An 8,852-nucleotide genomic window follows, 5' to 3' on the forward strand; every position below is an offset into this window, starting at 1 on the left:
TTCCGACGGCTCAGCATTTGTTATCAGTGACATTTCAATAAGGAAGCACTTGTTGCAAATTATTTCATATTTCGGTCGATTGATCGGTGGCCTAACTCGAAAAAGCAGTGATAACATTCAAGTTCAAAACAATTAAACGATCAGCACTTCAGTAGATATGAGATAAAAAAGCACTTAGAATTTTAAAAGAGAAATCATTTGTATTTAAAGGGGCTTTATCATAGATTTTGGCATATTTTGAAGTTTGTTATTAAATGCTTTATATTGATAAATGTTAACATTGGATCTAAAAAGCTCCAGTAAAAAACAAGAATAAAAATTAAAAAAGGAAAAAAAAGTAGCCGGTACCAGGGCTCAAACCAGTGACCCCTGGAGTCCTGGAATTAGTCTGAAGTAAAAACGCATTAGCCCTCTCGGCTATTCCGCCGGGTATTCACAATTAAAGTATTTTATAACTTATATTAGCAATCTTCGTAGTTTCGTAAATTTAAACGACAACAACAGAACTCTCCAAATTATTCAATCGTTTCGCGTTGCAACGCTTTATAATTTTTAGGTTTATAAATCGTCAAAAGATACATATAATGGCTATATTGGACTATGTTAAATGTTCAGTAAGAGTGTTTCCTCACAAATATCATAACTAAAACGAAAATTTGCGAATCTGAAACAACTTTTTTCAATTTTGTCAATTTACCAAACCGTGAAAAGATCCCTTTAAATTTAGCCCATATGTTTAAGATTTATCACTTCGGCATGCATTTTGTATCTGTATATTCTGCCAATTTTTTCAAATGGGTAATACTTTTGTATGTTTATCATTTCGTTCTACCTGGCGCCATTTGATATTCTACAGTCCAATAGCTGAAAGATCCTGATATATATTGAATAACAGGTTACTGTCCCATCGTTTTGTAATATATCAGGCAAGGCTTAGAATAATATAACGGCGAGGCTTGCCGAGCCGTTATTTTATTCGTGCCGAGCCTGATATATTACAAAACGATGGGACAGTAATCTGTTTTTCTGTTTATCATACCACATGTTTCTAAAAATCTGCAAAACAATCCATTTTTATATTTAAAATGTACGGATCCCCACTGTGGTTATTTAAAAAATAAATAAACGTTTTTGTGATTTATGACTTTAAACTAGAATACAATATATGCGTTCTTGGTATCAAATTGTTTGTTTTGTTGAACCTGATTAATGTTGATAGAAATTGTTGACTTTATTCAAATCCCACGTAACTCCAAACATTGACTGATATAAGAACTTCCTGTTGACCATGATATAAAAAAAATATATCAGGCAACGTTATATCAGGCAGATATCAATGCGGTGGTATGATAAAAGTGTGTAGTGTTCTTTGTCCTATTTCTTTAAAAAGGATTTGTCATTTTTTGGGAGAATGAACCAAGTGATTAATATCAATCTTAACGTCATTGGATATATAATCTATGTTTATTTAAGTTACGTTTCTTTTGAGTGAGGTAATGTGTCTGAACATTCGACATTTCAAAAGTCAAATATGATAAATAGCCATCTTGAGATCCATTTTACCCGATAAAATGTTTATTAAGGGTTAAATGCGTTCACGATAACCACATGACTGCAAAGTGAACAATCTTAAGAAATAAGCTCATGAGATCATATGCTCCAATCCTAGTTAAGCTATCTTGATTTTTTCCAATATTGTTATCAGGGGGTCCACTTCAGTGAGCTCCTTGGACTGCGTTTTCAGACATTCTCACGCTATGGCAAATACAATTAGTAATACATTAAATCGAGAATGCACGCATACTATTCCAATATATCAAAATAAAACACATGGCTAAGAAATGTATTTAAAAATTGTTTAGTTAAATCATTAATCGAACTTTATACGGTCGTACAATCATAATGCGTTTGTTACGTTTTCATCGGTTATTTCGAAAGTAGGTTCGGCATATAATTGCCCTATTGACACAATTATGTGGAAGCCTATGGGCTGTGCGACAAAAAAAGGGAGTCATCGACTCCATTGAGAAGCGTATGGGACATTCGGAACAGATATTAATAGACTTTGTACTGGTGTATCTGATCCAAAATTGAACGAATGTGTCACCTTGCTCGATGATAACATTAAACGGGCGGACAACCATGCACCGGGGATGTCGGAGCGGGTTCAGTAACTTGATTTGTGAGGCATACCCTACGTGACAATGTATCATATCTGCAGTCGTAGTCAATTCAAGTCAGCCTTACATGCATCGGGAGAGCGGAGCACAACTCAACCGCTGTAAAGTTGCCGATAAACGTCCGCACGGAAACGTCGCTATTATATCCATAACGTCGTTTCGCATTTTCCGTGCCAATGCTGATTAAATTAAGTTTAGAGGTTTCATTGTTCATAGATAAACCCCATGATTTGAAAAGTACCATACCAAATTAAAAAGTTTCGAAATGGGGGTTCATTCGCGCTGGAAGGAACTGGGTGGGGTGTATATTACGATTTTGAACAATCCCACAACACGCATCAAACAAAAGTCGAAAACATTTTTTAAAGATAAAGGATGCAATGTGGCAGGTTAAGCCATGCATGCGGAAACCTTTACATCGATGGAACCGCGGTCAGACCGTACGGACACGATGGTAGTTAGATGTCTGTATTGTCGGGGAATGTGCATGGCGATTGTTAACACTCAAGTTCTGAGTTTGTTAATAATTAAAGCTTATCTGGTATTGGCTTTTTGGTTAAATTACGGAAGTGTTACTGATTAATATTAATACGATTGGATATCAATATTTATATTTCTTTAAAAAAAACAAAAACATATAAAGTCTATACTTCTTGAGGTCATTAGGTGAGATCATTTACCCAGTTTTTTAACTGTGACTGCAATTTAGCATTCAGTTGAAACTTCACACACATGTTCGGGGTCATTGTTTGAGGTCACGGACCAAATTCCATAGATCTGATTTATAATTTAGCAAAATTATGCCACTATGTATACATAGAAATGACAATAAACGTTTGCGTACTACTACTTCATATCTCCATATTTACTGCACATCTTGAAATAAATCAGTACATTTGATTTAAGGATCGTTTGGTTCTATTACTGAGAAAAACCGACAACTTTGGTCAGCTTGTAAGCATGGTTATTCCTCCATTTTATTAACAAAAAGGCAGTTTAAGGTGCAGTTTGAAATTCAGGTTCAAGTTTGCATGCAACAATCTTTGTATTGAAATAATTGATTACCAAGATATGATACATTCACATATATATGTATAATTGTTTTGATAAAGAGTGTGTAGTTGCCCGAAATTAAGACAAGGTTACAAGAAAGTTTGATGATGCACAGGCAAAAACATTTTGCCCAAATAATTATTTTATTTGTGAAACAGTTAACACAGTAAAGCTGTGCACTATTGCTAAAACTGTACAAACCTCGTATACATGTATAATAACTATGATTTATTAAAACATATGAATGAAATTACAAATTTAGATGATATGTTATTGTATTGTTATTGTTGGGGTCTCAATGAGCACTTAAAAAACAAACACACTCCAATTCCAGACAGGAATGAAATTCGACGATATCAGAATATGGACATATACTGGTAAGTGTATCAACGTCGGCAATAATTTTTACTATCTGTAATAACATACAATTAAAGCTTTACGGGAAAGATAACGAAAAAGTTGTGTAAAATTCCCTTGCAAATATTAATAAGATTATCTCAAACCTCAATTGTTTTGCCGATGTTTAATTATTAGATTGATTCCATTTAATGGTATGCATCACAGGTGGTTAGCGTGTGGCTATGATATTAATTAGTGAGCACATCATTTTGAATGATAAATAATCATATTATAACGAAAAATTAACTTTTCTGAAAAAAAATCACTATCAAATATATGTATAACAAGGTATGCAACTCAAAATCACCCCAAACGGGGTGCATCGCTTTGAACAGCCATATCTTCATCAATTGTGCAGCGATTTTCACGATCTTGGTCATATTCAACGCAATGTATATGTCTTGCAATATTTTTACAAATTCTGGGTCAACTTTTAAGAAATAACACGATACACAACTCGCATGACCCAGTTGACAATGATCATGCAGTCTTTATGAATGAAATCTCCAGTTGTAAAGACACACCTCCGCATTGGACCAATGAAATCACTCGTGTGTTTGAAATGTCAGTTAGTTGAAATGTATGTTAACAAAGGTTTCAAACGGCGCTGGACAGTTAGTCTTGATGCATAATGTAACGACAAGAACGGTTATAATGTTTTTTCATATGTTTTAATGAATTATGGTATCGAGGTATCTGAACTTTGTTGGGAAGATGCACTTTACTTCGTGAAGATTTCAGTCTTAAAGACTGCATGATCATCGTCAACTGGGTCATGCGAGTTTTGTATCGTGTTATTTCTTAAAAGTTGACCCAGCATTTGTAAAAAAGTTTACAAAAACTGGGTTGCAAGTGTTAAACGACTGTTATACGAATACGGTTGTGTCTTCTTATACAATTGACGTCCAAGCTTTTGTAAGTGAATTCAAGTGTAAAATTATTGACACCATTATACATTATACAATAATGGTTTTGAAGCGTAAATGAACTAAGTATGTATAGATGTCTAAAACGGCTCTTGGGTATATGACAGCTGCTTGGATTAACTACCGAAGAGGTTAAGATTACACTTTGTAAAATTAAGGGCTTCTTTCCATCCATTAAGAAGTCAGACCGGAAGATACTAACTAAACAATGTCCATCGTGACGAATGTTGTTGACTGTGTTGTTACTAAAGGGACTTACCTATACTATGGCAAACAATATTATTTTTATTTTCTTTGTCTACACATCTTTTTTACGTTCTACAGTTCATTGACAGCAAAGTGTACATCGGAAATAATAAATGTATGCAAAATGAAAAGGCCCATAAACACTAATAATCAACAAATATTTCATACACTATTTCGAACAAATTAAGTTACCAAATAAAACATCAATGTTTCGTATAGGAATAGCAAATATTTCAACGCTAGATATGGTCTGGTAACATAGATTTAACAAGATACAACATGCTTTTTTTACGCAACAATATATTAAACACATGTTCATATACCAAGTTGGTATTCGTGTGTCGTATGAATATAAATTGTTGCGGGAAATTAAACTAGAATAACGTCATCCACACACAAACAAAACCGAGCATTTTGTATCTCTTTAAATCTCTGTCACCATACCAGAGGTGTGTAAAGAATACAACGAAATTAAACGCATTCGTATAAATATATCTATTTTTTATTTAAATAAAGCAACGTATTCATTTATTGCATAAGTAGAATAAATAATTAATTATTTTTTTCAACATAATTTAATATTTTGAAACATTTCCTTGCATAATAATCATTACATAATTGTCAACACAAAACCTTCACGTTTTTAGGCAAACACTTATCCGGATATTTCTTACATAACAGTGCATGAAATGCCGTGTTTGTTAGGTCGGATATATAGTTGGTCCCTATGCTATACATATCCGTATCCTTTTTGCATGCCGCAAAGGTTTGCCCTATATTGTCTATTGCAATATCTGGAACGAAATCAACAAAGGCATATTGGATATTTGTTTAACCTACTCTCAATCTGAGTTATGTTTTAGATCCGTATTACTTATTTAAAAAAATATTTATCGTACATTTTACAATTGAATCTTTCATTCGTTATCACTTTTTGTATGAATGCAAAAAACTATAAAACGTTACAATGCGTTATTGTACCTGAAGGAATACATCTCTCGAAAGTGGCCGAAGGCAACCAGTTGCCAGAGGCCCCGCAAACAAACATGGTGTCCGCTGATAGTCCGACAGGGTAAGTGTAGTTAGTGAGGCAATAATACTTGCAGATGTTGTAGAAGTCTGTTTCCCAGCCATTGCATGCCAGAATACCATTGGGGATAGACTGTAGTTGTTTGCACGGATGGGCTGCAATTCGAGAAGACATCCTCATGGAAACGACTATAAACGGTTATTGCAGTCAAAATTCGATGTAAATGTGTAGTATGTTTAATGTTACATCAAAGTGAACAAAACAAACATAATAATCATAATTTTGACATCTATTACGTTTAAAAAATGTTTAGTCAGAGATAAAAAGTATCTGTACAATATTGAATCAAGTGTTTATTTTTTGAATGGCAGTCATTATCCATGAATTCAATATTATGATGTCAAATAAAACAAGTAATATAAGATTGATACGCAATCTATTTCAAATAAACTTACGTTTAACGCTTATATTAAAAGTGCATTCAGCCGTTAAGCCATTGGAGGGTTTAACAGCTGCATATTGCATTGTGTGCACACCCCATGGAAACTCGAAGGAGTTGTTCTGGTAGTTGTTGGTGACCACAACTTCAAATCCATGCGGGTCAAGAAAGACTGGAACATCCCATGTTTGTACGCTAGTCATATTTGACACAAACTGTTCTCGGTCAGCCGGGCAGCCATTCATGATTGGGGGTTGTATATCTGTTTAGTAGACAAGCTATGCATCATTATTGCCGTGAAAGGATGTTAATGTCACATTATTTTATAACATAATCACTCACAACTGTTTTATATGGAGCAGATGCTAAGTCGATATTTAATAACTTGACACTAGGTCGGTAAATGATAGGTCGCGACTTATATTTGAGCCTAATGTGCGTAGCGTTTTTATATCAACATGAAGCTGTAAGTTAGACACACAATACATAATGCACTGTGTGATTGCCATCAGTAAACGGAAAGTTGAAATGTACACGCATGCTTAGTATATGATTTGTTATGCTACTTCCAGGAACAGCTTACAAGCATGTGCCATGTTTACATACTCATAATGCGCTCAAAGATTGTTCTACATTATAATTAGCATGTAATATATCACCAAAACAAGTGGTCATCTGTCAGCAACAATTAACGACAGAATATTAGAAATTCCAGAGTCTGATACCGATTTAGTGTTTCGTTTTAAATTAGTTATTGACATAATGCAAAATTACATAACCAATATTCATTGTATTAATCGCATTAATTAAACATATTATGGTTTTTAAAAACTGTAAATACCTATGTCGCATATTTTTCCTGTCCAACCGGTTTTACAAAGACACTCATAGTCACCTAGGTTGTTAACACACGTGCTGTTGTTTTTACATGGACTGCTACTACATGAAACGGCATCTGAAACACGTTCATTTACTAACAATAAAACCTAACTGCATGACCCAATATCAATAGGCACATCTGACATAAATATGTTGACAACTTGACAAAAACTGGTTAAGTAAATTCAAATGCTCTGATGACCTTTTTATTTTACTGTTGAGCCTTTTCACACGAACAACCCAACTCATTGGGTAAATAATAACAACAAATGAAATTAGGCTCAGAATTAGTAAACGATGTATGTTTGATATACATTTAAGTAGGCATATATATTATATTAGAGCTCAATACATTTGAAAAGTGGTACAAACTGTAAAAGTCAAGACAGAGACAGGGCAACATTAGCAGATATGTTAAATACATGTGTATATATATTACACAGTTACCAGATTGCTTATTTTGTATCAGCATATTTGTCGAAATCTTTTTTTTTTACTCTAAATAACATAGGTCTGAATAAAGTATTAATGTACATACCCTAAAACAATACAAATATTCCTTACACAAACACTGCGGAAGTTTTCCTGACCACACTCCATAGTTCGTACAAGTTCTTGTCGCAGAGTTTGGATCTGTTAAGTTGTAGCCGTGATCACAACTGTACATCACCTTGTTGCTGTAATCGAAGTTGCTGCCAGTAAAATTCCCGTGTGAAATTTGACTAGGCTGTCCACACTTCACAACTGAAATAAGACTATTTATTAATGTTCCTGAAATTATATCAAGGGTGAAAGCTGTTAGTTTAAAGAGGTATCACAAAACTATTGAAATGATTTTCATTGGAACTTTGACATCGAAACCAAAACATATACTTTACGGGAATTACAAATAATGTCTGCATCAATATCCATACATATATTGTGATAATGTTCAATATAAAATGTATCATTGTTACACTTTTAACAACAACACTTGTTTCAAAGAATTAGTGTATGAATTTGTAAGGATTTTATCAAACAAAGTAACTCAATAAACATATTACATGTCGGTCATATACACACCCTCCAAACATTCGAACGTTATCTTGTTTATAACTTACTGGTTTCACAACACTTTCCAGTGGTTCCATCCCTGCAGTTGCAGAAGGTCAAATGGGTACTATACTCAACATATGTTCCGCTATTGAAACAAGTCTTTCCACAAGTGTCGTAGTCCCAGCCCATGTCGTTAGAGGCACAATCAAGGAATTTATCGCACTCTGGTGCATCTCTGTGATGCACCCACCGTTCCCTCTGTCTGCGTCCGCCACCACAGGTTGCTGTGCATGCTGACCATTGCTCCCAATCCTTCCAGTAACACCCGCATGAATCCCACGTATCCGCAAGTCCGCCGAGCGACTCGGGGACGAGAAGTAATATTAAAAGAAACGTGCGTTGCATGGTTTAAGTTCGATTTCTCCACTGATATGCTTCAAGAGAAAATTTTAAAATAAAACTCTTACTAGGAAGTCTTAAGAAATTGACGGAGCGATATGGGATTATAGCAACGTCGCCTTCGACAGACACGGCTTAAGGTACACACATTTGCAAATACGACATTTATTTCGGACAAAGTACCCGTCGCTTTCTGATTGGCTAAATATGTGGCCAATCAGTTCGTGTCGTAATCACAAATCCAATGTTTACGATACACCCACCTA

The 8,852-nt window shown here is 34.5% G+C and overlaps 1 protein-coding gene across 1 annotated transcript; it reads right to left on the reverse strand.

Moving 5' to 3' along the window:
• Positions 1-4,830: 4,830 nt before the first annotated feature.
• LOC127842183 (CUB and sushi domain-containing protein 3-like) lies at positions 4,831-8,744 on the reverse strand. The gene is made up of 6 exons (XM_052371542.1): positions 8,253-8,744; positions 7,717-7,896; positions 7,115-7,228; positions 6,290-6,535; positions 5,786-5,989; positions 4,831-5,598 (listed from the first exon to the last, which is right to left on the reverse strand). The coding sequence occupies exons 1-6, from the start codon at positions 8,590-8,592 to the stop codon at positions 5,426-5,428; spliced, it is 1,257 nt and encodes a 418-aa protein (XP_052227502.1). The 5' UTR covers positions 8,593-8,744; the 3' UTR covers positions 4,831-5,425.
• Between the last annotated feature and the right edge of the window lie 108 nt (positions 8,745-8,852).

The sequence above is a fragment of the Dreissena polymorpha genome, chromosome 8 (genome assembly GCF_020536995.1).
Source record: "Dreissena polymorpha isolate Duluth1 chromosome 8, UMN_Dpol_1.0, whole genome shotgun sequence".
In the NCBI taxonomy this organism is placed as follows: Eukaryota; Metazoa; Mollusca; class Bivalvia; order Myida; family Dreissenidae; genus Dreissena; species Dreissena polymorpha.

Excerpts from the sequence above, each read along its gene's own strand:
- LOC127842183 (XM_052371542.1), bottom strand. The coding sequence starts at position 8,592 with ATGCAACGCACGTTTCTTTTAATATTACTTCTCGTCCCCGAGTCGCTC. Across the intron at positions 7,229-7,716 it reads AAAACTTCCGCAGTGTTTGT|ATGCCGTTTCATGTAGTAGC; the intron begins GTAAGGAATATT and ends AACGTGTTTCAG. Across the intron at positions 6,536-7,114 it reads AGGAAAAATATGCGACATAG|ATATACAACCCCCAATCATG; the intron begins GTATTTACAGTT and ends TCTACTAAACAG.